Genomic DNA, 27,964 nt, shown 5'->3' with positions numbered 1-27,964 from the left:
TGATAGTGGTTTTTATAGGCCCTCTCCATAGGATTCCCGAGGGTGAACCCTCTCCGAGGATTTCTCGGGCCATAGGCTTCAACATCAATAACTCGAAACATTCCACATAAGCTTGAATCAAAGATAACACCAATAACCGGAAAAATGCTGTAATCTATAATTCAACTTTAAAAACAGTTTATTCTTTGTGTGCATTAAAAAGCCTTTATGAACACGGTTAAAGGCTCAAACACCACCGGATGCCCCCCTTTACCTATTTACATTTCCTCTGCTAACAGGCTAGTTCAGTTAGCCCTTCTTATTTGTGAATATGAATTTCAAAAACATAAACTGGAAAGATCCCTGAAACTCTTAAATACACTAACTCCCTCGAATTACAAAAATAGTATGTGAAATGCTCTTGCCACTCTGAATACCAACTGATACTTTCTTGTTTTACTTTGGTTTAGTAGATCAAGTTCAACTATCCACATTTATAGAAAATCGAGATCATCGGCAGGACTGGACCAGCTACAGCCAGCGGACCATCCCAAAACACCAAGGATGACATCCACGCTCCCACAAGCATTCACCTACAGTTACATCCATATATAAGACGAGACAAACAAGAAAAGGAAAATTACTTATGGATGAGCCATACTAGGTTGTCATATGTTCCTTCATAATGAAACACCATAACACCAATACCCCTTTTTCTGTCAATCTCAGCCTGTTTCACAACAACGAAGGTCAGGTCGATATGCAACATATGGCACATATAACTCATGTTTGATTATCACTAACCACACAAGAACATATCCTAATTCCGACAGCTGCCAATGCTGATGTAACTTCAGCCATCATGCCTGCCAAGGGAGTGCACAGATTAGGAGAATGGATTCATAGCTAGAATACGAAGAAGGTTGCCATTGTTCAAATTTCATAATATTAGGCAACATAGAACTGGATGGATGCCCATCTTCAATATCATACGCCCAAGTAAACCCGGCCTTAATATTATTAAATGATTGGAGAATAGAAACAATCATTACCTTTGCGATCAATACATGCAATGTGAAACCATTTAATAGAATGCCCTTCCAGATTATGCCACAATGCGATTTTGCCTGCTTTCCAGCTTTCTAAACCAGGTAACACTTCTTTATATGTAGGAATCTTTCCAAAAAAGAACTCTGTAAGAGCATGCTCCCCAAGCATTGGATCACCATTGATCTTCACACTCATTTTTTGTGCACTCTTGTTGGACTTTCCATTGATTTTACGCAACCCAACATTATTCTGAACTGGCACGAGGCCAGGCTTTGTCTTTGCTGATTCTTCCACGATCGCAAGAATCTTTTCCCATATGGATTTCCTTTCACTGAGCGATGCCTGCTCATTTTCACTCCCGTCCTTGATATCCGCAACAAAATCATCTACTGCATCTGCAGTTATTTCAGTTGCTGCAAGTGCAGCTTGCTCTCTCAGAAACTGATAAAAAAATATAAAGTTAATGAGACAAGTGATCCAATAGTCATGAAATAGGCGTGATAAATAAGAGCTCCTACTTTCATTATCTTATGTCTAGCACTGCGAGTCTTTGCATGCTGCAGCCATTGCTGATGCCTCTGGAAAGCTGACTTGTTTGATAAAGCCTAGCAAACAGCCAATTATAATTAATTAAAAAAAATAAAAGGCAGTTAGGAAATGCAACACTTCGTGAAAGGATCAGGTAACTACACCACTTGGACTCTACTAGGAAATGGCATGGTACTATCAGTGAAATGAGCTAAAGAACACTGAGTAAAGGATTTTAAAAAAAGGACAAGCCGGTGCACGAAGCTCCTATCAGTGCAGGGTTCTGGAGAAAGGTCGGATCACTTTGGGTTTATTTTAGTCTTACCTTGCATTTTGCATGACTGTTTCCGCGATTTGAACCGTGCAATGAGCTAAAGAACACTGACTAAAGATTCTAAGCAAATATAATCCACTTAGTTTTTAGTTAGGGCAATAGTTCTTAACATAATTATCTTGTCAAAAGGAAAGATTTAAATACTAGTAATAATTCATTATAAGAAATTATCTTAACCAATTGAATCCAAATACTAAGCAGTAGAAGTCATCAGCCACATAAAATCTACCAATTGCCACAATATGTCCTACGTAGCTAACAGAACAATGAAAGGTATATTCACACCCATGGTAAAACTTAGACATCCAGTTGTTATGTATTGAATGAGCAAGAAATGATGAGATGTGTGAGAAAAATGCACAAAAATTACCCAACCCCATAATTGTTGAGATCAGTGTCGTTGTGGTAGAGAGGGGTGAATAACAATTTGTTATTTGTGTAGTTATTGTTCTACAAATATATATATGTATATGTGCAGCAGAAATAAAGAACACGAGAAATGCAAACCAAAGTGGACGCCAGCATTTTTATGTGGTTCATGATTCTCCAGAATCGATACGTCCACGACCTATGCACGCGAAATCCACTTTCTTCTCTTAAGTTGAGCACTAGAGGTGAAAAAAACCTCTTACAACAGTCAGTATGGAAGAATACAACAAGAATAGAAAAAACAGTCAAGGTTTGGTGGAGCAGAATATAGGTGTTACTTGCTCTCTCATATCCCCTTGGACTTCTTTCATAACCTTCACTTTGAATCTTGTCATTACTGATCAGTTGACTGCAGTCGATCAATCCTTCAAATATTATCCAAATCATACTATTAAAACTTCATTTTCGTCGCTATTTGAATTAGTCGTTGTAGTGTTAGTCAATAGAACTTATAACAATCAACTGATTAGTGCTCAGTAGATTGTGTTAGTCTACTCTAGAACTTTCTGTGCACTTCAAACAGAATTTACACGAGTTGACTCCTAAACATTTTGATTGCTTCAAACGAACCTCAGTCGACTCATCTAATCAGCTAGAAAAGTTTCTATTCATTTGTCAATGTTTGAACAATCAGTTGACAAATACTGACTCATCAGTTGACTGATCCAGCCAGAATACCCCAAATAGACCTGACTTGAGGTATTTGGACCACCAGTCAACTAAATCCCAACACCAGTCGGGTCCCAATTAGTTATTTGAACGACCAATCAACCATCGCATCCCCTGACTTCAATCACATCTAAGGTTGAGCCTACCTAAGTTTGCCATCTACCCATGACTAATGCATGATGTCCCTCCACTCACATCTCTCGTGGAATTTCTCCAAGTCTTTAGGTCTTTTTCCGTCAAATCGCATTCCTCGGATGTTCTAAGCCTGCGGTTTTTTCTTAGTCATCCTTCATGCTTTTGTTTATGCAGATCTCCTCCTCAACTTGTCATGATCCGATACTCCTTGTCCTGCAGTCACTCTAATGCACCATCCTCCTCCAATCTCAAGGACCTCCAATCATCAAACCATCACAACTCTTGTCCACGTCAAGTCAACCTATATACCTAGTAGACCCTCCACAACTTAGACACATATTAGATAAATACCAATCTCATCCAAACGCTTTGTTGTCTAAATGCAAAGGGAGACGAGAGTCCTAACAATAATAAGCTCAAGGTTCGCCTTTCTATTGCAAATTTAAGTGTGTCATGAAGTTCTCAAATAAACCTATTCTCATTGTAAAATCCACTCGTCGAGTGAGACTAAAAAAGGAAGAGGGTTTATTTTACTATTAGCTTAGCTAACTTTCATGCTTTTCCTTTTTTTAGGTTACTGTAATAGATTTTTTTTTTTTTTTGATCTAATTGGAGTATATATGAATTAAAAAGTCATAAAGATAGAACTTGGTCATTCAGTTGTTGATAACACTAAAACATGAGGTCGGTGTGTTAGGAACGCAGAGCTAGGATGCAGAGGAGTAGCATGAGGACATTGTTCATGGGTGCAGAGTTGATAGAGATTAAGCTAGCCTAGAGCATCAGCGGCTAGTCGAGTTAGTGCATAAGAGTACAACTCTCATGCATAAGGAAGAGATTGTTGGGTGCCTTGGTTCATTCCAATCGAAGATTTGCATAAGAACCAACATTAATCAGGGAGACATCAACAACACTAGAGAGATAGGGCATGGACATTAGAAGCAAATGGAGGAGATAACTTTAGGTTTCTCAATAGCAAAGCATAGGATGCAAGAAGAATAAAATTTTATATTGAGACCAAACTAGTATCATGGGTCATGTTGAGTAAAACTCTGAGGTCATAGTTGGTTACCTGGCATAGGTCTCAATTGGCCTAGGCTTGTCTGATTTTTTTCTTAATAAAACAATTTTTAAAAAAATTGAAAAGGGAAAAAATAAAGAATATTAAAAAAAATCAAAAATAGTTTTTAAATTATTTTTTATTTTATTTTAATTTTAAAATTTTACTATTTTTTAAATGTTTATACTTTTTAATTTTTATTGCTCAACTCAATACATAGGTCATACTCAATAAGTTTGTGCCATAACTAAACCTAATTTATGTCGTAATCAATTTAACCTGTTATTAGGCGGTGCTTGATAGTGAGTTAAACCACTTCTACCTAGCCTGACTTACGAACAACTCTAAGCTGAGCCTGACACAACCTAGCCCCTATCAGAGCATGTTGGACACAACCTACACTAGGTAGGGTCACAAGAGATTAACCTAGTTGACAATTCTAGCATAGCATAAAAAAAAGAATTGAAAGTGGAAAATTTATTGATAAAAAATTAATAGAGTTACATGGAAAAGAATGATTTTTTATAAACTCAATCCTAATTAAAACTAGGTAAGAATAGACAAATAAAAATCCAATTATTCTTCATAATTATCTACCCAAATTGAAAGATAATAAACTAAAATAGACTAATTACTAAATAACTTAATCAAAAATTCTAAATTTAAATATTCTCTTTGATTTATTTTCTCCATTATAATGTATATTTGGCTAATCTTTTTTGAAAAAAAATGGTTACATCCATGCTTTGACTTTTATTACATTATGTTGCTAACACTTGTAAAATAGTGTTAGTAGATGAGATCCTGGTGTTGCATGGAATTATAATAAAAATGAAGAAAAATTATTGCATACTCTTAGAAACCAAGTGCGCTCCAAGTCTCCAATGAGATCGGATCCTATGTTCCGAATTTTCCCTGTCCCCGTGCACACTCATCGCCCCTAGCCCACCGCCGCCGACTTCCGACCGTCGGCCCGACCAGAACTATACTTTAGGAGGAAGGTGAACCCAGGGGGATCGCAGCCGACGTGATCGACCCCGGAATCCAGCCGGATCTGAGAAGGAGCTTAGATCGACGACAAAGGAAATCTTGCTCAGATCCGGTTGGATTCCAGCGCCGATCGCGCAACAACGATCCCCCTGGGTTCACCTTCCCCCTAAGGTATAGTTCTGATCGGGTCAGCTGCCAAAGATTGTCGCTGGCGGGCTGGGGCGACGAGTGGGACACGAGGACGGGGGATTTTGGGGAGAGAGGATTCGATCTGGTCTCCAACCAAGGATAAAATGAGATAATAATCTTAAGAAGGCATGTTAAAATTTACTAAAGGGGAAACCATAGGAGCAACAAATAAATGACGTAAATCAATTATAATCAATGCACTCGGGCTCAAATACAAGTATCCAAATGTTGTGGCTCTAACTATTTTTAAAAGATTTTGCACCTTAGGGACATCAATGTTGACTAGGTGTGTCATCTGAGTGTTGAAATCCGACATTGGTACGAAGGGAATAGATGAAGAGATCAAGTATCAAAGATTATAATGGAATGGAAACTTATTTGAAAACCAAGACAAAAGTCTCAAGTATTTTAAACACAAAATATAAGGATCTATTTGCTTAACCTAAAGAGTGTCTACTTGTTACAAAGCATAAACCTCCCAATTACATTACATCTTTAATGCTATCTAAATATTTAAGTCAAAAGACATGATGACAGTAGATATACAATTGATGCAGCTATTAGGACAAGCAAATTACCTAAATCATCATGCATATATTTCACTTCGTCAGATACCTTTTTTTTTGTTCCCATCAGGAACATTACGTAAGTCCAATAATCAAATAACTCCATAAAAAAGACTTAACAATACAATATCATGACAAGAAAAAACAATTTCCTAGAAGCAATACTTGATAAAACAGGTATTTTATTATTTTTTCACAAAATTTCCTATTCTTTTTCTCATTCCCTCCATCTCTTCAGCTTCTCTTACTTCCTACTCACACTGTCTGCTTGTTGCTATTTTTAGTAGGGTAGCAACACTTGGAGCCAAAGGAGGCCAAGGATGGTGCATAAGAGGAGCACCATAGAAAGAATGGATTACCATCACCAATCAAAGCAAATGTGAGTGGGTTAGCGAAGTCAATGAATAGGGAATTAAGTTATTTCTTTTTGAAGCAATAAATAGTACTCAGTGATTACACGGTGTAGCAAACAATTGAGATCACATAGATCTCAAACTTGACCTCCTTTGCCTGTGAAGCATTGCTGCCTTTGGCTATAGTAGCAAGGAGGAAGCAATGAGCAGCTGCGAGGAAAGAAATGAAGACAGAAGGGAAGGATAGAAATAGTGAAGGAAAAGGAAGAGAAGTACAAAATTGTCCAAAAACCATTACAAACATATCTTTAATTAAAAAAGGCAAATGCAAAATTTCTCCATAGACAATATCGATGTCAAGTCTATTTGACAGATTTACATGATTGAAGCACTGTTCTAAGAATTTAGCTAGTGGAACAAAAATGCACCCAACGGAAAGATAAAGCATAGTCAGTGTATGTTTTACGTAATCTGTGCATAAGAAAATTACAATTAATATTTTTCAATCTTCAAGTCTCTGTTACTCACATTGTATGTGATTATCTCGACGACTTCAGCATTGGCAAGGACGTGCATGGGTGAAACTAGATTACCATTGACCTGAAAGAGATGGACATATATACCATGAATTTATCAAAGTGAAACAGTAGATGTTAAATGTGTACCTTTGCAGCAACCATGTTATTTCCAATTTCAGTGTGAATCATATAGGCATAATCAATTACAGTGGCACCCTGGGGAAGGTTTTTAATCTGCAGATCATGGTATTAAATGAGAGTAAATATGCAACTATCTTGTTTTTACAGAAACAAAGACATGCCCTTGATTATTTTACCTCTCCTTTTGGTGTAAAAACAAAAACACGGCTACCCAACAGGTCTCGCATGACAGTGTCAACAAATTCTCTGGAACTCATGTTACCAACAAACTCTTGCTGCCATTCTCTAATTGCTTTAAGCCAACCAATCTGGAGAGTAATGAGGAAACTTCAACTTGATATAGATATTTCCAGGTACTATTAGGTCGCATTTTATGCTTTGATAGGTAAAATTGTATGGCATTGTGGATTACCATGTAGATCCTGATAGATTATCTTGATATAATAGCTAATAATCTACCTTGTAATGATTGATACACATCAAAATGCTATTGTGAAGGGTTGCGCGTTAGGTTGCTAGCCATCATTGACTTTTAGGTAAAAATTATTTGGTCATCCCAAGATCAAACTCATGGTTTAAAGTCTCGTGCTGAGACGGTCGAAACGGGCGAAACATCTCGTTCCACTCGGCGACCGGCACCGGCACGACCCCGGCACCAAACCTACAACAACTGCGATGTGTTGCGCGACTCTGTGGCAGCAGTAGAGGGGTCGCTCCACCCCACAACAACAGCGGAGGGGTCGCATAACCCTTCCGCCACCACCGCAGAGGCATCGTGCGACCCTGCGACCGCTGCAAAGGGGTTGCAGGACCACTGCGATCGCGCTGGAGGAGTCATGCGATCCCTGCAGCCATGGCTGAGGGGCCGCGCAACCCCGTTGCAACGTTGAAGTAGTGTGAGCTCGCGAGTGATGTCGGATTTTTTTTTTAAAATTAAACTTAGGTTAATTATTTTAATCAACTCCTAGCTATGATGGAGATAATCTAAAGAGGTTTTATTAAACTTTAATAAAATTATCTAATTAATTTTATATTTCATTTATTTTAATTTAAAATTAAAATAAAATTTTTATTTATTTATTTATCTATTTTCATATCTTTTCCTTTTTTTAAAGATTATTTTTTATATTGTTTATTTTTTAAATATTTATGTTAAATATTTTATTTTTTAATTAATATATTTTATATTTAAAAAATACCGAAACTATATCGGCACGACACGATACGGTACCGAAACTGTATCGTTCCGGTTCAGGACCGAAACCTCGGCACGGGTCAAAATTTTAAACCTTGATCAAACTTAACTACCTAATATAGATTAGTAGTGTTGGATATACGCCTCAAACATAGTATTAATAGAAGAAAAAATATGTACGACTCCTAGAATTAAGTGGTTGAAGTTAAAGGATGGGAAGCAAAATATATTTAAGGAGAGGGTAGGAGTACAAGTATTAGAATAAATACACGGTGACTCAAATACGATAAGGGATAAGATGACATTAATGTTGAAAATAATAGTTAAGAGTGTACTCAATGAATCAAAAGGATTTGCACCACTAAATAAAAAATCTTGATGGTGGAATGAGAAAATATAAGAGAAAGTGAAGGAAAAAACGAATAGTCTATAAGGTATTATATACACTTGTAAGAATGAGAAAATTTTAAAAAGTATTAAGTAGCTAAGAAAGAGACCAAGAAAGTAGTAAATGAAGTCAAGAATGGAACTTTTGGACGCTTATATCGAAAATTAGATGCAAAAGAAGAGGAAAGAGATATTTATAGAATAGCTAAAATAAGGGAAATAAGATGTATTAAAGATAAATGCAATATGATACACTATTAAATGATGAAGAAATAAAAGAGTGATGAAATGAAGGTTTAGGTGATCAATTTATTGCGATAGAGGTAGTTAGGGAAATAAGATATTGAATAACTTATAATGTTATTCAATCTGATATTAAAAACAACAAAAAATCTAATTAGTAGAGGATAAGTACTTTAGTTCTCTTATATAAGAATACAGGATACATAAAATTGTGCAAACGGGTATTAAACTAATGTGTCATACCATAAAACATTAGGAATGAATAATAGAAAAAAGACTGTCACCAAAAAAATTCATAAAAGTTCAACAGACATGGAAATCCAGATTTCCAGTCACAAAGTTATTAAGCATATATTGCAAGATAACTTCACTCCAAATGCCCCCTTAATTATCAAAAACTATCACACTGTGTTCATTTGAGTGATTTCGTATAGAAATGTAATATAACCTACATACCCTGAGAGCAAAATCAGAATTTTTCAAGCAAGTTGTCTTTCCTTTTGAGTTTCTCCCAGCAGGTGTATTTTGTCCAACCATATTTGGAACTGCTTTTCCACTATAGTGGCCAGCTATTCCTCTTTCCGCTATCAGATCCATGTCTTCAGTTCTTATCTGTCATTCAGTAAATCAAACAGAAAAATCACAATATAACTAGTTCAAGATACAGGGAAAAAATGTCTTGTTTATTGTTTAGATTTTCAGCATTAAATCTCATTCGGACACAAAAAGCTTGTGCCCCTGTGATCACCTGAACTTCCAGATGGAACATGCTCTCATAAAGAAAAGGCATCACTGTGGTATGGAGGCTTTGATATCCATTGGGTTTAGGAGTTGCAATATAGTCTTTTATCTGTCATGTATGGAACTGGGTCTATCAAATACAAGCTTATGGAACTGAGTTTATCAAATGCAAGCTATGTGAGAAGTAACTATACATATAAAGGAACTCACAGCTCTAGGAATGGGAGTCCAGATTCCATGAACAAGACCAAGCAGATGGTAGCATATCTAGACAAATTAAAGAAAACTTCAATCGGAGCATTGGTTGCAGAGAAACAACATGCAATAAGGATAAGTTATGCATCACCTGTTGTGCACTACACAAAGGTCCAACCCCATTGCAGGATTTTGGTTTTACAATAATTCGGAGCTAATCATAAAGAAGGGGTAGTTATCATAAGGTGAATCAAAATAGATGTGGCACATAATAACTACCAAAATAGTCTTTATAATTACTTAAGCTTATAAGACAAACCTGAGCAATTTGGTTGATTTCATGAATTGACAGCTTAGATTTCAGCACAGTTTTATACACACTGCTCGACAATACAAAAAATTGCCCATCACCAAAAAAAAAAAAAATTCAAGAGCACTTAGAAAAAGGCAATAATGATAAATAAAAAATTGAAACGTAAAATAACAAAGAATTAATCAGAAGGGATGATACATCAGTGTTACTGTAAAGGCCCTTCAAATCTTAAGATGAATGTAAGTAGAAATATGCCTCTCTTATTCAACATACACACTGAGGAAAAGAATGCTACTCATATCAATGTTTAGAATAATTGTGTTTATTCATCAAACCAACCCATTGTGAAACTACAAAGACTATAGGCCTAACACTTATCTAGAAGATGGATAAAATAGAATGAAAACATTAACCAAGAACAATATGCTTCTCCAATCAATGATTTGAGTCTCTGGGATACAGTAGCAACTCAATGTGTTCAACAACAAAGCAGAGAACGTACTAATACCAAAGTTTAGCATTTGGAAAAATTCGGATGCTAATCAAGTATAATGTTTTATTCAACCATAATGTTTAGTATTACCATATTTAATAAAGGCACAAGAAAATTGAAAAAGGCATATTTCTAATATCATATTTAATTCAATAATATGCTCACTGTTTAATATGTTCATTCCCTATCTGATAATGCTGATAATAGTGTGAAAAGAGAAATCACGCATGAGATATTCAGCAGAAGATATTTTTTATGTAAGATAAAACAAAAGCTGCAGAACTAAAACACAAGTTAGCATTTAGGTTAGTGATCCGACAAAGCATGGATGATTTAGTGTTTTGGAGGCAAAGAAAGCATAAAAGCACAAAATTAGTGATATATGAGAAATGACTAGTGTGAAAGATCATGGATTTTGTTAACAAAAGAATTATTCATCCTTGCATTGAATCTTGTTTAAATATTTAGAAAATTTAAATGAGTAAGGCCAAAAAGAAGAGTTACCGGCATGGATTAAAGTATCGCTCCATGCCTGTCAGTATGGGCAGAACATTCCGTCCTGCTTGCCAATCAGCAAACACAACTCCCTGAGAAAAATGAAACCACCACAAAAAGTAGGAATCTTCCACGAGCTCAAGGTGGGATATTAGGGCATGCAAATCACCTATGTGAGTCTTTCATGCTTCCATGGGTCTTCCATGACACACTGGAGATGTTCTTGTGGGATACCAAGGTCCAAGGAGACATTCCACAAGCCTTCTGTCAACACACTATGGCACTAACATGAGTCTTTTGCAAGCAACCATCGTTGTTTGGAAAACATTCAGTTATGGAGGCATCCTGAAAACAGGTGAGATCAAGCAACATTGGCTCCAAGCGAGATAAGAAGCTTCCTCAAGGTGGCGTGGGCTTCAACACAAGACAATGAGGGCTTCATTCCTTCGCCATTGTCCTCTTTGACTTTGAGATTTCTATAACAATGCCTCTTCTCTCAGCTTGTCTGTAACGTACCAAAAACAAAGAGGTATTCTTCTTCCTCCTCTCCATCCTATCTTCCCCTCTCTCTTTTAGTGTTCAGCACACCGTTGGCACCAACACCTGTGGTGGCCAGCACATTTTTTCTGGCTGAGGACCAAAACCCCAGCTTGGAATGAGATTCCAAACTTTGGCAATTAATACCATAGAACCCAAAATGATATGGTTGTAGAAGAGATTATGGATGAACAAGTTGGTTGACATCAAATACAATATGTCTAAAGTTGATCCGATGCAGGTAGTCTCACACAGCATAATATGGCTGTGAAGGAGAAGGCAAGTTTATAGAAAGTGGGACAAATAGAAAATACAAAAGGGAAATCAAGGGCATATCTCCACAAGAGAAGCAAAGAAAGAATGAAGATGAATTTGTGTCAAGTAAGGACAAGTGGAATCGTCTAACGTGGAATTTGTGTCAAGTATAGACAAGTGGCATCGTCTAATATAAAGAAGTACACGAAAGATAAAAAAAGGAGAAACCTGAATAAAAGATTACTGTATTAGGTTTAGGGCTGTAAACGAGCCGAGCCGAGCCGAGCTTTGGGATGTTCAAGCTTGTTTGATAAGATAACTGAGCGAGCTTAAAATGAACCAAGCTTTTGAAATGAGTGTTCAAGCTTGGTTTGGTTTATTTTTTATGAGCTTGAGCTTGTTTGAAGCTTGGCTTGAGCTTGGTTCATTTAAATGTTATCAAGCTCTCAATTCAAGCTTGGCTTGAGCTTGGTTCGAGCTTGGCTTGAGCTTGGTTCGAGCTTGGCTTGAGCTTGGTTCGAGCTTAGTTCGTTTAGATGTTATCAAGCTCTCAATTCAAGCTTGTTTGATTGTTTGAAATTTTTAATTGTTTGATTGGTTATTAAGATTGATAATTTAAATTTATTTATTTATTTTATTTTATTGTTTATTTAGGATATTGAAAAGAGTTTTATTTATAAATATGGTTCGTGAACATTGTTCACGAATGTTGTTCACAAACGTTAACGAGCTGAACACATATGTGTTCAAGCTTGTTTGTTTACCTTAACAAGCTATTCAAGCTTGTTTGTTTAATTAATCTTATGTATATTGAACGAACATAAACAAGCTCTTACCAAGCCGAACACCAAGCATGTTCACGAATGTTTGGTTCATTTACAACCCTAATTAGGTTTAAGCATTTTGGAATGTACTGACAAAACCAACTTCACACAATACGATGAACAAGAAGATTACTCAACGAGTATTGGTAATTTTTAATAAACAGGAGCTACTTTTTCATGATCATGAGACATGTGGGATGCATTTAATATCTTCCCCCTTTGATTTTCTATCCAATTAACTATAAAGAGATAAATTCAATCCTCCAAATTATTTTATGTATGACAAGAACTCAACTTGCTAATCATACTATAATTTACTCTTGAAATTTCTAAGCATATTTTACTTTCAAAACATTCTATAAGATTTGCTTCACAAGTCATTCTATGTATACCAAGTCATAAATGATTGGAAAGATTAAATATGAGAAGTACAATGAACTAAGGATTTTTGTCAACCTGTAAAGTTCCTTGCATACAGAACGCACTTCTGTTGTAACTGTCACAAGATCCAAAAATTGATCCTCCTCAATTTTTTGCCGCAAAATCTTCTTAGCCTGAAATATTAAGTGTGGAAATATTTTTCTCGCTGCATACAAGGAGACTAATATGGCTATTTGCAATAACAAACATTAACTGCTACTTGATTTTTTTTCATTTGACTTCCAAGAAAATGTTACCACGTCAAGTTCTTTGACATAATCTTTATAAAGATCTTCAACTCTTTTCTTGAGCTCCACAAAATCATTAGGATTTGTATACATGAAAGACAGGTATTCTAATTCTGACTGCAAAATGAAAATTGATAGTCAAAATTTTTAATAAAACACAAAATGAATAATAACCTAATATTTTGACCTCAATCATAAAATCAAAAGTAAGAACGACTATAACAAATTATCTAAAAGTCTAAAAGAACTAAACACTAATATGGTTTCTTTAAACTATACTACAGAGCAGTACAGTGATCATGCAATTGCTGTTCAAGTGGAATCTTTTTTCTATGCAGGAGCACACATTGAATAAACCTGGACTTTCCCATTAGGATTCTATTTTTAAGATACGCTAGTAATCATTTTAAGAGATTTATACTTTGCTGAAAATAAGAACAATCAAAAAAATATTTCAGCCAATTTTATTAGGCAAAAGGTATGTATTCAGCCTTTCACCAAAAATACATCACCTGCCGAGTTAAATTGTTAATGAAAGTTATTTAGTTATTTACGCCCCTTGGCTAAAAGGGACCTAGTTGGCATTGTTATAGATCTTTCCATATAAGCAAACAATTAAGGCTCCGTTTATTTCATTGAAAAATATTTTCCAATAAAACTTCTTTTTGAATTTTCTAGAGTTTAGTGCAATGGAAAATCATGGTAAATGAAATTTTTTCTTTTAATCAATGAAAAAATATAGGCATTTTTTACTTTGAAAAAGAGCAAAAGTCATTTCCCTAAGAAGTCCTTTCTCTTCGCTATCTACCTTTGTCCTTGTCAAAGTAGGTGATCAGTAGATCGGGTTAAGCATTCCAATCAAGACAAGCAGGTTAACTGGTTCATCCAAGTACGCAATCAATTGATTGGTTCAGCGGTCCAAACAAGACAAGCAAGTTAAGTGGTTCAGCCGATTGGATCAATTCAATTGGGGTGATCTAGCTGAGCAAATCTGGCAAACTAGTCGACTGAATTGGTCCAATTTGTCCAGTGGACCTGATGGGCCAAGCAAGTTAGGTAGTCAAGTTAGTCAGGCCAAGCCAATTGAAGAGGACCAAGCTGGCCGAGTAATTTGATGGGTAAGTTGGTCAGATTGAATTGGTAGGGTCATTCTAGGAAGTCCAATAGGGTTGATCCATCAGTTAGGATTTATTGGGCTGGTCATGTGGGTTGGTTGGGCTAATCGAGTTAGGTGGGCTAGGAGGCCAAGAAGTTCGGGTGGATTTGGGAGCTAGGAAGTTCAGTCGGATCGAGGGAGCCAATCTTACTAGGTGGATCGGTCGATCCAGACTAGATCAGGCCAGCAAGCTGCCTAGCTTGTTTGGCCTGCCAAGCCTAACCACAACCAGTTAGCATCCGACTAGCATAAAATAGTTTTCTTTTTGTGAATTGAACCACAAGAAAATATTTTCCAACATTTTAGTGTCACATTCAACTAACATAAAATAATTTATTTTATCTGAAAATATTTTTCTTAGAAAATATTTTCACAAATAAGTTATTTTTTAGCTAACAAACGGAGCCTATGTATTTAACTGAAAGCAATTGAAACAAATTTGGAAGTCAAATGGATGAAAATAAAGACAACTAAAAACAAGAAGCAAGAGTTATCAAGCTTTGCACAACATTTTCACTGCACATACCTTAATTTGGTACATCCCTAGAAGCTTTGCTAGAGGCGCAAACACTTGAAGTGTCTCTAATGCAATACTGGCCTGATAACAAAATGAAGCTAACTAATTAGTAGGAAACCAAATGATGCAGAAAAAAGTAACAAATTATATGATAAATACAAAAACCTGCTTATGTGGTGGCATGTGGGATAGCGTGCGCATATTGTGTAAACGATCAGCAAGTTTGACAATAATGACACGAACCTACAGAAGCATTTAATCATACAACCCACATTATAGTAAAAGACAACTAGACCAGAATAAATGTATAACATGAAAACCTCTTCTGTCATTGCAAGAAACATTTGCCTCAAATCATCAGCTTTTACATCTTGAACTGAACTATCTGCACCATTGCATGTCAGTTTTCCTAGCTTGGACACCTAGGTCAGACAATAATACTGGAAATTAAATCAAGAGTTTGATGTTCCAACTAACATGCCTAGAATGATCCTACCTTAGTCTCTCCCTCAACAATGTGCCGCACAGTAGCACCGAACTCCTTCTCTATTCTCTCAAATGTAACTACTTTTGTATCTTCAACAGTATCATGCAATAGACCAGCAGCGATTGATTCCCAATCCAACTCCTATTAAATGATGAAATATCAAACTGATATATAACTGATGATTTTAAACAGTATTACAGCACACATTGTTTTGATAAAATCCCTTACAACTTGAAATAGGTATCTATTATCATGTCTGTTACTCACATGTTCACCAAGTATCCTTGCAACTTCAACTGGATGAATAATGAAAGGTTCTCCACTTCGCCGTTTCTGGCCATCATGAGCCTCAAAAGCAAGCTGCACTTACCAGACAAGCATATCAAATGTGAACTCTGTATTTTACGCTAGTTTTTTGTATGTGCAAAATTTGCAGGGGTCAAGCTACAAACTCAAGAATGTATAGATTAAATGAATATTTCGCACAAAAAGTATTAAACAAATCAACTTACAGGTGGCTAAGTAGCGATATGGAGGTAATGAGTTAACAATACCATTATATGTATGAAAATCATATGGGAATAAGCATAGGGATAAAAACATATGAGAAACTTCTTTAACAATATAGAAATTAAGATTAAGTCTAAACAAAAAAGATTTAAAATCTTCAGATTTTATTTTTAATTAAATCAAATAATTTTAACTTAATCTAAAAAAATTGAAATAAAAAATTCCAAAAAATGTTCAAGTAAACATTTAGAAGTGAAATTGATTACAAGTTTCTAATTCTAAATTTCTAGAGAAAAATCTTTGAAATATTTTGTAAGATTTTGTTCAACATCGAGATAAGGAACTACTTGTGTCATATGTTCTCTCCCATGGGCTATCCGGGCTGGTACCTAATAGAGGTGTTGCCACATAAAGCCTGGGGTCGAATCCCGGCGAGCGCATGCTCCTAGGGCAAAGCACCCCCCTGCTTGATGGCTGCTCGGTATCGTGGTTTACCACCCTATCACAATGTGGGGCCAGAGTGACGAGATGCTCAGGGTGAGCATTATCACCTTTTTGTCATATACTAGTGTCATATTTTTAATATTTTTTTGCTCCCTTAGCCAAATGCTTTTAGCATTGTTTTTATGAAAATCTTAGAATAATTTTGATCAATGTTTATTCTATTAAAGTATAAAAGATAGCTCAATTCAACCTAAACTGTTTAAAATGTCAAAGGCACTTAGGTGGTGGGAGATCTCTATATTTAAATTTACGTATATTTTAATAATATTAAGATGTAAACTAAAGGGATGAAGTTTGGTTATTTGTCTCATTTCCAATCTTTTAACATGCCCCCTTCAACCCAACAATATCTAGAGGTGAGGATCAAGCTCTGATACGATGTTAAAGCTTAAGAGAGACTCTAATTCAATCCAAAATGTAAAGATACATAGGTGACAGATATTTTGCTATTTATGTATATTTTAAAAATTGTGAATTTTTCTACCGCAACTCACTTCCACTCCTTTTAATAATTGCAATCAGGAGTTTTCATTATTTAATGTTCATCATTGTGTTGTTAAATTCCAAATTTTCAGGAGTTATCTTTTAAAGCTTTTTAGTTGTTTATTACAAAATTTACAACTTTTGTTTCAGTTTTCATTATTCTAGCTTTTTAGTTTTTCTCAATGACATATATACCATTCCGTGTTGGTCGAAATTTGAGAAGCATCTTGTTTTACCTGTCAACGGACACACAAAACTTGTTCGAGATGGTGAAATCGCAACTAGAAACCCAACTTCATCTTTCTTTGCTTTTCAGTGTGCAATGTCTCAAACTCTTCAAGCTTAAGCTTCCAACTATGATAAAGAAGCTTCCAACTATGACAATGAAGCTTTTGATTGCAATGATGAAGCTTCCATGAGCTTTCTGACTTGATGAAGCCACTCGAGGCTCTCGTTGTCCACTCGAGGTTTTTGTTGTCCGAGACAGTCACTCAAGACTTCCACTATCAGAGATGAAATTGCTTGACAGACTTTTGCTACTTGAGACAAAGTTGCTTGAGACTTTTGTTGTCTGAGATTAAGGCGCTTGAGGCTTCCCCTATCCGAGATGACAAAGTCACTAAACCAAAGATTGTGCTGGCGATAGTCACTACAATGCACAACAACGTCATAAGCTTCTATAACAACTATGCAATAATCTTCTTCCTTTTCTCCTCCACTACAATTCCTTCCACCTATTAGGGTCTTCAGCATATGCGTAGGCAATATCGGCATGACGCCATTCAGGTTAAAGACCGAAATCTCAAGTAGGAATGAGATTTTAATCCTTAGTTTTTATGATATGATAGCAATTATTTGTATCTAAAGCAAGGTTGTCGAATTGAAGTTTGTATCATTAATCATTTTTGGAAATTTTTAATCATAAATCAGATTGAATCATGAATATAAGGTTTGGATAAATTACAAAACCTCAATCCTTGACATAGGAATATCATTTTTATCGCCACCCTCACTATCGGCTCAAAGTCCATAACACCCATAGAATTAAGAAGACAAAGAAGCTAAGTGTCGAATTGTATCATTTGTCGAATTGAGAATTAAATAACCTACTAAATTCAAAATTTAGAGAAATCAAGACAAAAAGATGCAATCAACATTACTTGAATTCATCTAAAACACATGTCATAATGTGTCAAAGCATGCTAAGTGTCCACACGACATAATACTCATATGCTCAATTGGCACAAGATTTGAAACCTTCCTTTGAGCTAGGGTTTTGATGCCAGATTAGAATGAACTGGTGCCAGTGTCATGCTAAATGCATGTCATGTCTAAGGCACAAAGGAGGAGATGAATCCAAGTTCCAAAAAGGAAGCAAAATCCAAGACACTAACAAAATAGTCACGTGAGGGGGAAGGAGAGGAGGAAGAAGAAGAGTACCTATTGCTTTGTTTTAAAACATCACAACAAAACTAGAAAATGTGTCGACATCATAAGAGTCATAGATTAGTAGGAGAAAGGGTTTTGTGATGGGAGAGATTCAGTCTTGCTGACACAAGGGCTTTCATTTCAGGTGAGATTTAGAGATGATCTTTGTTTTCACACACCGCACTAATAGAGTCTTATGCCACTCGTAGAAGATTCACACAGGTGGGTTTCCTCAATGGGTTTCATCTTGTATGCGGCTATTTGGTCTTGTGTCACTCATAGAGAACTCGCACCTATCAGTTTCCTGGTCATGATCTATTTTGCTTTCGTGGTCATGATCTATTTTGCATGTTTGTTAGCTAGTGGGACAAAATGCTTTGCCAACATCAACCAACCAAATAAAATTTTAAATTATGGACAAAAGAGAGATTGCACAGCCAATAAGTATAAGATTTCACTGATTTACCTAAATATATGTTAAACCAAAATCATCGTCTAGCACAGTGGGAGATTCAAACCATGGGCATTACTTCCCAAGAAAGGGAGTGAGTCAACAAGTTCAAACAGATGTAAAGTTATTCTCAGCAAAAGTTCTCTAATTTCAGAAGTTTGAGGAATGAGATGGCTTGTTGCTTTGTCTCACTCCACAATGTGTGGATCCATATATTTGTCATTAACAATTGTGAATGCTTCCAGAAGAATTGCATCATGACGTTACATGACATGACCCTTAAAAAGTATGGGCATAGATATTTCTATTTATTTTTGTTTATGTTCTTTTTCTGAAAAAAAAAAGAAATATAAGATGCATTGAACCTTATTGAGATTTGAAACGGGACCCATCAGATAATAAACGACAGGGTGCATGGATGGCATGAAGGTGATCCATTTCTCAGATAAATCAGATCCACTTTCTGCCAATTCTAATACAAATGACATTAAGATAGGACCCAACCACATTACAAAATGATGCAACTCTTTTATATTACTTCCATAGGGGTCTAATAGAATAATCAGAGTAGTGTATCTGCTTTTCCTGGCTTGAAGAGAAACACTAATTATGAGCAGAATCTTATAGCTTTTTTTAGCTCCTTCCAATTGCCTGCTATGTAGATCAAGCTATCAAATCTTTGATTACTACAGTACATCTCGAACAACTTAATTTAATATGTTGAATTAATTTTTTTTAATAAAGCAAGCACATGACATTTTTGAAAAACATGAGATTGGTGCATGTCAGCAACCATAAACAGATAAACAAAGAAAATAAGTAATAAAACTAAAAACATACTAAGCATCATTGTAATGTACTGTGTGCATGCTTAGTCTAAGTAGTTACCTTCAATGCATCATTTACTAACTTCAGTTCCTCCTGTGCAAGATAAGAAATAGTTGGTCTCAGCTCCTGTTTCATAAATATCCAAAACTTGTTATAGATAATGAACATTATCAGCTATTGAGACTGCAAATTGCTAATCATCAAGTTTCACAGAGAAATAATTTACAAGAGGCCCAGAACTGCTATTAAACATAAGTTATTTGAAAGCGATTGAGCTGAAAGAGAACTTATATTAGCTTGTTGTACATCTAACATTAAGATGAACTATAATAGTAACATAACTTGACCCGTGAACAATTTTAGACATCTTCACCAAATTTTATCATATTTAAATTTGTACATTTTAAATTATTTTTTAAAACTTGTAGTTGATTAATTAAGCTAAATTGAACTAATTCTTGAGTTTGGGGATCAAGTGGAAGTTAGTTTAAGATTAGATAGAGTCTATCGAGTAGACATGGTGATTAAGATGAAGTGAGTTCAAACTGAGCTTGAGTTAATTTATTTTTGTCAGTTTTAAAATTGAACCAAATAGTAACTATATTTAATTCAGTGGTAAAGATTAGGAATTTAATTCCTCACCCTTCTCTCTCTATGCATTGATCACTAAGGGTGCAAACGAATCAAATCAGCTGAATAATATGAAGATATTGATATTCAAGTTCGAGCTCGAAAAATATATATGATATTTGAAGCTCGATTCAAAGCTCGAAAATACAAATAATCTTGGCTCGAGCTTGATTCGAAATAAAATTCAAGCTCGAGCTTGATTCGAATTGTTCAAACCTTGATTTGAGCATATTCAAACTATAATTCGAAATGACTTAGATTCGAATTATTTGAACCTTAATTTGAATATATTTAAGTTAACATTGTGTAAAAATAATTAGAATTCAATTCGAGTACGGTTCAGGAGCAACTCGTGAATAATCGAACCAAATAGTATAGGTTCGAATTCGGCTCAAAAAAATATTCAAACATGTTCGAGTTCGGCTCAAATTTGATAATTTCGAATACAAATCGAATATTTTTCGAGCGGGTGGGAAAAGTTAGCGAATCGGCTCGATTTGTTTGCACCCCTACAGCCCTACACCTCAACTCCCCTCAAATTTTCTCACCCACCTATTGTCATCACTCACCCGCTACCACTACTTACTACCATCAACTATTGTTGCCCACCTATTATCTCTCGCCTGCCGCCACTGTACACCTCATATTGGTACTACACCCCTCTCCTCCCTTCCCTCATACTCTCTACTCTCCCTCTTTGCTTTTGTCACATGGCAATATCATTTCGGATATCAATTGGTGAACGAAATACTAAACTAAATTATGTCCTTGCCAATTGACATAGCTCGGCACTTCAACCCTTGGTAACTATACTTCTAATTTTAAAACAATATCATATTAATCAGCTTGTCAAAAATATAGATGAGCAATAACATTATTTTAAGTCGTTATGAGTTAGATCCAAAAGGAAGTCAAAGATGCAGGACAAGTCACTCCTACAAACATAGTGACGAAAATGCAGATGAACTATAAAAGCAATTATGATGATCAGCCACACAAAATTTAGGAGCATTTGGACTACTAACATTCAAGCCAGAGAACAAAAGTAATGTTCTAGTTTCCCTTTTAAACATTTAGCTCGACGTTGATTACAATAATTGTCCATCACAGATATTTAATTCTTATATAAAGTATGGGGATTATCATGCATTCAAACTAAGTAAAAAAGAAGCAGCCTATAATTAAGGCTTGGATTAAGTATGAGGATTATACTGACTGGAAAAAAAATCATGTTTTCTTATATAAATTGAAGTGACAAATAAATGATATTGAATAACCACAATATATAATGTGCCGTCGAAATGCCTCATCAAAGGCAATCCTACCAACTACATGGGTTCCTATCATAATGGACAAAAAACTAAGAATGCATGATACAAAAAGAAACATAAGCATCTATCAAGGTCATTAATTACATAAAGTAAGAAAGCAATGAAAAATCTTGTTTCTACCTCCCATAATGAATCTGGAGAAATGCTATCAAAGGGGTACATGTATGATGAAGCACAACCAGTCCTCCAAGCAAACCTCCAATCTTTGCTTGGACGATGAGCAATATCTGATCTAAAAGACCACCCATATCCACCAAAATCCACAACATTACATCCCAACTTCTCATTATGATCTTCTGATTTCTGATTAGCCTATGCAACCAAATGAAGGATGTACTGAAAACTAGTTATTATCAATAGAAACTTAAAGCGCAATGAAGGTAGCTGTCAATTGACACTGAAATTCAAATACAAATTTAATTGCCAATGATAATAACAGAAATAAATGATAGCTACTTATCAATTGCAAATACTAAAGCTGATTGTAGATCCTGATAAGTAGTTATCTGTCGTTAACATTAAAAGGCAAACTAATACTTAATTATTCAATAGAAATAGATAAGAAAAAGCAAATAGTGCGGAAGGCTCCTTCAGAACAGTTTCCTATAGTAATACTTGGTTAGGAAATTCTGGGAAGCTTTATGTTTAGCTTGAAAGATTGAAAATTCTCCATGATTCAATGAAGGTTAGATTTGCATCCTATACAGGTGTGCTATGGGGTAAAATAATTGTTTCCATTTTAAATATAAATTTGAAAGGGAATTATTTTACTTTATTAGTGGTATCGGAATACACCATTTGGGGATAAGTCATCGACAAAATTCTTGGAAGAACTAAATAGACAACTATAAATATAAGACTATGTATTTCCTCTCAGCTACTCTTATGCTTGTTCAGTGTTTTCTCATGACTCAAAAATTTTCTTCCCCTTCAGAAAGAAGGTTCTGATTAACAGGCAACTTCTCCTACCAAAATGGCACAGTAACTCCAATTGAATAAATCAATTCATTGAAGCTTCCAGATGTCATAAGTCTGTCACATCATTAACTTCAAAATTGGAAACTGTAATACCCTTAAATTAAGTTTTTGAGAACTTTAGTTAATTTACTACATGGTTTAAAGTGTCATGCCGAGACAGTCGAAACGGGCGAAACATCTCGTTCCACTCGCGACCGACACTAGCACGACCCCAGCACTAGCCCTGCGACAGGTGTGACATGTTGCACGACCCCGTGGTCATAGCGGAGGGGTCGATCGACCCTGCAACAACAGCGAAGGGGTCGCATAACCCTTCTGCTACAGCCGCGGAGACATCGTGCGAACCTGCGGTCGTTGCAGAGGGATCGCACGGCCAACGCAGTTGTGCTGAAGGAGTCACGCAATTCCGCGGCCATAGCTGGTCACGCAACCCTGCCACAGCGCCGAAGTCGTGCGGGCTCGCCAGTGGTGTTAGATTTCAGATTTTTTTTTAATTAAACTTAAGTTAATTATTTTAATCAACTCCTAGTTATGATGGAGATAATCTAAAGAGACTTTATTAAACCCTAATAAAATTATCTAATTAATTTTATATTTCATTTATTTTAATTTAAAAATTATAATAAAATTTTTATTTATTTATTTATCTATTTTCATATCTTTTCCTTTTTTTAAAGATTATTTTTTATATTATTTATTTTTCAAATATTTATGTTAAATATTTTAGTTTTTAATTAATATATTTTATATTTAAAAAATACCGAAACTATATCGGTACGGTACGATATGGTACCGAAACCGTATCATTCTGATCAAGGACCGAAACCTCGGCACAGGTCGAAATTTTAAACCTTGATTTACTATTCCCTCCTTTCAAGATGCTTAACTCAGTTCTTCCATGAAATTGGTCACTAGACTCTATAATCAATCCCCAAAACTTTCAAAAGCGCCGATACATACAAAAACGGGATACCAATATCAATCTAAGAAGAATGTGTAGAAATAGTCCTTTGGACATAATCAGCACACAATATTTAAAACTTCGATCACAGGAAACATTGAATGGCAGAATTAAGTCATTAATTTCTCTTCAGTGAGTCATTCAAGGATCCAAATGTATGTGATTTATTTCTCATCAATTCAACTCAGAAACATAAATCTCCTCTAAAACCCCATATCATAAGAGGCAAATATTTTCATCAGATTGCATAATGGAAAGTGTCATAATTTTGAATCTTCATCTATGCCTCAAAATGTCTCAACCAACCATATTCTTGGCATGAGGCAGTGAATGAATGACCTATCTGAAAAGAACACTATCTTTAGTGAGTTTCTTTGATAAACTATATCTATAAGAACCCAATTGGCTGAATAGTGAACTGTGGTGCAATCAGGATTGGGAAGAGGGAGTGGAAATTCATCCCTCTTTGGAAATGCAAAGCCTTTCTCATCCCGAATGATCATCTTCATGGCAAAGCATGTGTCAATATCGATTTTCATATTGCCATGAGTGACATTTAAACCATACAATTCATAACCTAAATGTAAAGAAATGTTTGTTATCAAACCGCCAAAAACTACTTCTCCCGAAGAAGCTTTACCGGACCTCGCAAGTGTTTATAAGAAATAAAACACTGAGTCGAAGTTGACTTTATTAAGCATAACCCAAAACAAATAAAGCTCCAGTGAAAAGTTAAGCTCTGGCCACTATATCCATTGACACCAATTGTTTTATCTAACTCACTGGAAATAAATGATACATTCTTTCACACATCGTTATCAAACTTTCTGCAACGTCCATAAAATATTTCCCATCTTTACAATTTAATTGGACTAGGGAATGATCTTTGCAGAGATCCTCATCAAGGAAAGAATTAATTCCACCGTGTAAATGTGTGTCTAAAAATAACAAAGAAAGAAGATATACTCTTCGCTAATAAAGTACTCTTGTTCACTTGTAGCTACAATCCCAAACTCAGAGAACAAGGAAGATACAAACACCTTCCAACCTTATGGAGATAAAAGGGTAGACAATCACGCAAAGTTAAGGCCACATAATTCATTCATCCTAACTTCCAGAAAGAATCATAAATCAATCAATAACCTAGCGCACTTACATGGCACAGCCAACGCGATCTTTGAATCCTCCTCTTCTCATCACGGTGGTGTGCCGAGCAACGCGGCAAGGTCGTACTAGCTAGAGAACCAGTAAGAACCCTCGGTGCCTTCCACGCACAAGACAGAACACTGCACTCAAACCGCCCACTTCCTTCCCCTTTAGAAACCTTGCAGCGGTTTGCACACTCCGCCATCACTGCAAGATCAAAGAATCCGAGATTTGATCCAATTCAAGATTGTACAAAAACCCTCCAAACGTAGAAAGATCTAGTAAACATCGAAGAAACCCACCAGAACTCGACGGCTGCGAAGCCATCTTGCCAATGGATTTGAAAAAGGAAAAATCTCATCGACTTCAAGCGATTAAAACTTATGGCGTAGAAGATGAGCCGCCAGGAGGATGAATCGCAGAGAGCGACCAATCCCTTTCAGTTTCCGGTTCTTCGATGGAGAGACGAAAAAGGGAAGCTGAGACTGGAGAAGGAGCGGAGGAACGGGATATGACGAGGATGGGAAGCCACACGAACCCCGCAGCTTTGACAAGATTTTTAGTTTAATTGATACCTTTTATGCGGATGGGGAATTGAGGTGCCCTTTGAATGTTCTTTAACCATTTAAATTAATTATTCTCATTGTAAACAGGGTAAATATATATAAAGAATGATATGGTAAGCAACACTTTGTGCGCAACCATAAATGACGCGCAGACATAATATTATCAGCTCGATTCCCTTGAAAAAATATTTCATTTATTTTCTCTCTTCTTTCGCCTTCTATTTAAATCATTAGCGAGCGAATTTTCCCAAATTCAAAATTTCTCTCGTCGCTCTTTCGCTCCCTCTCGCCTTTTCCTTCACTGTCGTCTTTCGTCGCAGCTAACTGAAGCTCCCCAAACTGCGCGTCAAACGCAAAGGCCTGCAGCCGGTGTAAAAGCCCCCTTTCTCCATTCTCGATTGTAAGTCTTTCCAAGCACAAGCCCTAGCTACTATTATACCAGTTTTTTGCTTATATAATTTGCAGGCAACTTGTCAAACAACAATTTCATCTACATTTCATAACCAATGCATGGTAATTCATTTAATTGTAAGTTGTAACTCCCGACCGTGATCCTAAAGGAATATTAGAAGGAAGAAAGGATTTATTCTATAACATGCAAGGCTGACGCCTGCTACAAACGCCTGTAGCCACATTGGACAATTAGCTGCTACAAGTTGTAGCAGTTACTTTGATAGTTAATTGCTACACCTTATAGCAGTTAACTTTCCATGTAGGTGCTACAACGTGTAGCAGCCACTTGGTAAAATGTTTTTGGAGTAGCTATATTTTCTAGCAGATATTACTACTAAAAATATTTTTGTTATGTATATCAACTTGATAAAAAATTATTTAAAATTATTTTTGCTGCTGCTGCGTCTTTGCTTTGCTGCTACACATTGTAGTAGCTATTTCGACAATTAACTGCTATACCTTATTGCAGCTAACTTGGAATGTTAGCTGCTACAACATTGTAGCAGCTACTTCCACAGTGATAGCTACTACAACATTGTAGCAATTACGTTCCAGAGTGGAAGTAGCTACTATAACGTTATAACAATTACGTTCTAGAGTGGAAGTAACTAAATCGATGATTAGATGCTATAATGTTGTAGTAGCTATTTGGAATGATAGTTGCTACAACGTTGTAGCAGCTATCACTGTGGAAGTAGCTGCTACACCTTGTAACAGCTAACTTGGAATGTTAGCTGCTACAACGTTGTAATAGCTCTTTCTTCGTTTACTCTCAACAAGATGTTACTCTGCATTTTCAAGCAATAATAGATCATATCAATCTTAGTTTTTTATTTAAATCAATTAAATGAGCTTATACACGTTATATTAGTTAATATATAAATAGTTAGAAGCTGCTACATGTTATAGCAACTACTGTAGCACGTTGTAGCAGCTACTGCAACGCATTGTAGCAACTAGTCGTTAGAAGCTGCTATAACATGTAGTAGCTTCTCAAGAGTAGCTACTAGAATGTGTAGCAATTACTGCAGATTGGCTGCTACACATTATAGCAGCTACTCCACAATGGTTAATACACTGTGTAGTAGCTACTTCTAATCTTCAAACAACCTTTTCTTATCAATTATCTTTTTACAATTATTGTGTAAAAATATATTTTGCAATTACCTTTTTACCTCATCGACCAAAGTTTTACCTCCGAAACTCGTCGTGTGATAAATATTTCAAAAGAATTTCATTGATAGTAGATTGGTGGCCCACGGTGTCTTTGTTAATCAATCTCACCGCGACGACTTGTTTCTCATCCAAATCTTCACCTCGATCGTAAGTATTGTGTTAGGGTTTAAAGTTTTGATTCTTCTCTTTTTGTTTAGGGGTCTGAATTTTTAGGATTTTGATTCGTCTCCTAGCTGCTACAATGGTGTTTAATGATTACATGTCTTTGGATTAAAAATTTACTTTGAGCGAATAGAGAGTTTAAAAAAAGTTTATCTTTGTTGTAGCAGCTACTGTTGCATAGGCTGCTATAACGTAGTTAAACCCTAATGATTTAAACCCTACAGTCCTGATTGGCTTCTCATTATTATAGCAGCTACTTGACCCTAATTACTACTACACCATGATCAGTACCTATGTTGTAGCAGCTACTAATTGTATTGTACTACCTAGGAGAAATTATAGACATTGTAATGTATCATATTATGGTTAAAAAATAACAGTATCATATTATGGGTGAAAACTAACTGCATTGTAATGAAGCCAATTGAGCATCACTAAGATCGTATGTATTTGTTTGACATAATTAAATGGCGAGCCAGAGAACTTCTGCTTCACATGCATATCATAAGAAAGTGCATTGGAAAAGTAATTACCCTCACTTCAAGGATTTTTTATCACCACTACACATAAATGATCGACAGATGGAGTTAATAAATGGAATTTCATTTGCTTGGGCAGTAGTCATGCCTGAAATTGTAAATATCCGAAGCCTTATATAAAATATGTTTGACAATTGGGACATTTAAGCCAGATGTTTCATCTTTCATAATAAGGAGATTAACTTCACTAGGAAAGATGTTTCATTGATTCTAGGACTCCCAGACCAAGGCGATGAAGTAAATTTATAGTAGCATGCAACCACCACCCTACTATTTATTCAACACTTCAGTAATATGGAGTGTACACTAAAAGAACTAGAGAACAAGATGGTCAACCTCAACAAACAACCTTCATCTGCTAGAACTGATAC

The 27,964-nt window shown here is 35.8% G+C and overlaps 1 protein-coding gene across 3 annotated transcripts; it reads right to left on the bottom strand.

The window, feature by feature from the left end:
- Window positions 1-133: 133 nt before the first annotated feature.
- On the bottom strand, window positions 134-25,273 carry LOC122041941 (putative GTP diphosphokinase RSH1, chloroplastic). 3 transcript variants are annotated; one of them, XM_042601836.1, is made up of 24 exons: window positions 25,000-25,273; window positions 24,708-24,904; window positions 21,733-21,924; window positions 19,712-19,744; window positions 15,715-15,807; window positions 15,457-15,588; window positions 15,281-15,382; window positions 15,126-15,203; window positions 14,970-15,041; window positions 13,297-13,404; window positions 13,076-13,173; window positions 10,022-10,082; window positions 9,854-9,916; window positions 9,718-9,774; window positions 9,515-9,616; window positions 9,223-9,378; window positions 7,118-7,249; window positions 6,948-7,034; window positions 6,811-6,882; window positions 1,548-1,634; window positions 1,032-1,470; window positions 784-845; window positions 641-709; window positions 134-572 (listed from the first exon to the last, which is right to left on the bottom strand). In XM_042601836.1, exons 1-24 carry the CDS (start codon window positions 25,022-25,024, stop codon window positions 474-476), a joined length of 2,616 nt encoding a protein of 871 aa, XP_042457770.1. In that variant the 5' UTR covers window positions 25,025-25,273; the 3' UTR covers window positions 134-473. The 3 variants fall into 3 exon arrangements, with proteins under 3 accessions (XP_042457770.1, XP_042457769.1, XP_042457771.1); XM_042601835.1 differs by having other exon boundaries at window positions 19,712-19,777; window positions 25,000-25,272; XM_042601837.1 differs by lacking the exon at window positions 25,000-25,273 and having other exon boundaries at window positions 19,712-19,777; window positions 21,733-21,948; window positions 24,708-24,824.
- Between the last annotated feature and the right edge of the window lie 2,691 nt (window positions 25,274-27,964).

This window comes from Zingiber officinale, chromosome 2A (genome assembly GCF_018446385.1).
Source record: "Zingiber officinale cultivar Zhangliang chromosome 2A, Zo_v1.1, whole genome shotgun sequence".
NCBI classification, from domain to species: domain Eukaryota; kingdom Viridiplantae; phylum Streptophyta; class Magnoliopsida; order Zingiberales; family Zingiberaceae; genus Zingiber; species Zingiber officinale.
The sequence above is the reverse complement of the archived record's forward strand: the minus strand, read 5'-3'. Positions and strand labels throughout refer to the sequence as shown.

Bases quoted from the DNA above. Each gene is read 5' to 3' on its own strand.
- LOC122041941 (XM_042601835.1), bottom strand. From the start codon at position 25,024: ATGGCTTCGCAGCCGTCGAGTTCTG. The intron at 13,174-13,296 runs GTAACATTTTCT...TTAATATTTCAG, and splicing joins ATGTCAAAGAACTTGACGTG to GCTAAGAAGATTTTGCGGCA. The intron at 7,035-7,117 runs GTAAAATAATCA...CATGATCTGCAG, and splicing joins TTTTTACACCAAAAGGAGAG to ATTAAAAACCTTCCCCAGGG.